Source organism: Ipomoea triloba, chromosome 9 (assembly GCF_003576645.1).
Source record: "Ipomoea triloba cultivar NCNSP0323 chromosome 9, ASM357664v1".
Taxonomy (NCBI): Eukaryota; Viridiplantae; Streptophyta; class Magnoliopsida; order Solanales; family Convolvulaceae; genus Ipomoea; species Ipomoea triloba.
In genome coordinates, this window is record NC_044924.1 from 29,203,994 (window position 1) to 29,206,854 (window position 2,861).

The following is a 2,861-nucleotide window of genomic DNA, read 5'->3' on the forward strand; positions in this document are numbered from 1 at the left end:
TTCTCGTTATACTTGGTATTTTCCTATGAAATTAAAGTCAGATATATATTCTGTTTTTGAGCGTTTTCGATGTTTAGTTGAACGTGCCTTCAATCGTAAAATCAAAGCTGTTCAATCTGATTTAGGGGCTGAGTATAAAAAGTTACATTCTGTTTTTGTTCAGCTTGGTATTAGTCACAGGCAATCTTGTGCGTACACACACGAACAGAATGGTCGTGTGGAACGGAAGCACAGGCATGTGGTTGAAACCGGGCTAGCACTTATGGCTCGTGCCTCTGTGCCGTCTCGGTTCTGGCATTTTGCTTTTGAGGCTGCTGTTTTCCTTATTAACAAAATGTCCTCACATACTCTCCATAACTCTAGTCCTCATGTCTTAGTGCACAGATCTCAGCCATCATATTCCTTTCTTCGTGTCTTTGGCTGTCTGTGCTATCCGCACTTACGGCCATATAATCGTCATAAACTGTCTTACAGGTCTTCTCTATGTGTCTTTCTGGGCTATCCTGATTCGTTTCGGGGTTATAGGTGCATGGACCTGCGTACTAATAAAGTTTTTGTGTGCCGTCATGTGCGGTTTGATGAAGCTGTGTTTCCTTTTGGTGCTAAGTCTGTTTTGCAGGCTCCATCAGAATCTATTGCACGACCTTGGGCTGAATCTGTTTTTCATCCTGTGGCTGATCCATCTGTGGTAGCTCCCTCGCCTCCCGCTGATGTGGCTCAGAAGAGGCCTCGTGGTCGGCCACGTGGTCGTACTGTGCGTCCCACGGAGAGGTCTCACTCCATGGCCACTAGGAGTCGGTCTGTGGCTCCGGTTGCGAGTTTGACTGTGCAAGTTTCCTCTGTTGATCCTACTTGTTATACTCAGGCAGTCAAACACTCTGAATGGAGGGAGGCAATGGATCAGGAGTTCAATGCCTTGTTGCAGAATCAGACATGGTGCTTGGTTCCTCCCACTGCGTCTATGAATATTATTGGCTGCAAGTGGGTGTTTCGCACGAAAAGGAAGGCTGATGGATCTGTTGAGCGCTACAAGGCCAGGCTCGTGGCTAAAGGGTTTAATCAGGTCCCGGGTCAAGATTTCTTTGACACTTTCAGCCCGGTGGTTAAACCTACTACAGTCAGGTTGTTGCTCTCTCTTGCTCTTTCTTCTGGTTGGCTAGTCAGGCAATTGGATGTGCATAATGCATTCCTTAATGGTAATCTTACAGAAACTGTTTACATGCGTCAGCCTCCGGGGTATGTTGATTCTCAGCACCCTGATCATGTTTGCTTGTTGAAACGCTCCCTGTATGGTTTGAAGCAGGCTCCCCGGGCTTGGTTCACTCGTTTGCACACTTTTCTGTTATCTGCTGGTTTTAATGCCTCTAAAACTGATGTTTCGTTATTTTATTATTCTCGTGGATCGGCTACTGTTTACCTGCTTGTTTATGTGGATGATATTCTTGTTATGAGCAATGAGCATGGTGCATTGGAGGCTTTGCTCTCCAAGCTCTCTAGTACTTTCAAGATTAGAGATCTTGGTGTGCCTGGGTTTTTCCTTGGGATTGAAACAGTCAAGTGTGCAGATGGAGTGTTGCTTTCTCAGCGCAGGTATATGACTGACATACTTAAACGAGCTGGTATGACAGACTGCAAACCTGTGTCTACACCTACTACGACTTCAAAGACAATATCTACCTGTACAGATCCATATGATGATCCCACGCAATACAGGAGCATTGCAGGTGCACTACAGTACCTAACTATCACGAGACCAGATTTATCCTTTGCAGTTAATCTGCTTTGTCAGCACATGCATGCTCCAACCACTGCACATTGGGAACAACTGAAACGTGTGTTAAGGTATGTTAAAGGTACTATGTCTTTGGGTCTGCGATTGAGAAAGTCAAGTTCAGGTGAGCTTCATGCATTCTCGGATTCTGACTGGGCTGGTTGTCCTACGGATAGAAAGTCTACTAGTGGGCATGCTGTGTTTCTTGGAACCAATCTAGTGTCCTGGGTATGCAAGAAACAAAGGACTGTTGCTCGATCTTCTACTGAAGCAGAGTACAAGGCTCTTGCAGATGTATGTGCTGAAGTTCTGTGGATCCTCTCTTTGCTGCGAGAAATAGGAATTTCACCTCTTCCAGTGCCCAAACTTTGGTGTGACAATCTTGGAGCTACTTATATGTGTGCTAATCCTATTTTTCATGCTCGCACAAAACATGTCGAAATTGATTATCACTTTGTGAGAGACAGAGTGGCTGCAGGAGACATTCAGGTGCACTTTATTTCTACTAAGGATCAGCTAGCTGATATTTTCACCAAGTCACTCGCAGGTCCCCGGTTCTGCTTCTTACGTGACAAGCTACAGGTTACTTCCGTACCATCCGCTTGAGGGGGAGTATTAGGACTCTACATAATAGAGTCATACTATAAGTCTCAGTCCTAGTTTACTTATGATTCTCAGTCCTAGTTTACTTATGATTCTCTTGTATATATACTCTTGTATTCCTACAGTTATATTTAGTGAACTCTAATACAAACATAATTGTTCTCATCAAACTGACGACATCATTTGCCTTCCGCAGGATATGTGAAATCGTGGGAGATGGACATGTGAAATCGTCTCATAGATCATTATCTTAAAGATAGATTAAGTTGGATTAATACGTAAATGTAATACTTATACTAACAAATATAATATTAAATAAGAAAAATAAAATGTTTGTTATTTATAAGAAAAAATGTAATACTTTTGATCATGGACAAATTAAGTAGTAAAATTTGAGCAATGTAATTATGAAGATTTGCTTTGTTTTATTTATTAGAAAGCATAACTGAGCATTATCAAATAGAGTTAAATCCATTACGGGTCTTAG

General features: G+C 42.5%; 1 protein-coding gene across 1 annotated transcript; it reads left to right on the forward strand.

Moving 5' to 3' along the window:
• Positions 1-779: 779 nt before the first annotated feature.
• On the forward strand, positions 780-2,308 carry LOC116028425 (uncharacterized mitochondrial protein AtMg00810-like; the record flags this gene model as incomplete). The annotated part of the gene is made up of 2 exons (XM_031270141.1): positions 780-1,100; positions 1,371-2,308. Coding segments are annotated over exons 1-2 (1,257 nt in total), but the record flags the coding sequence as incomplete, so codon positions are not given.
• Between the last annotated feature and the right edge of the window lie 553 nt (positions 2,309-2,861).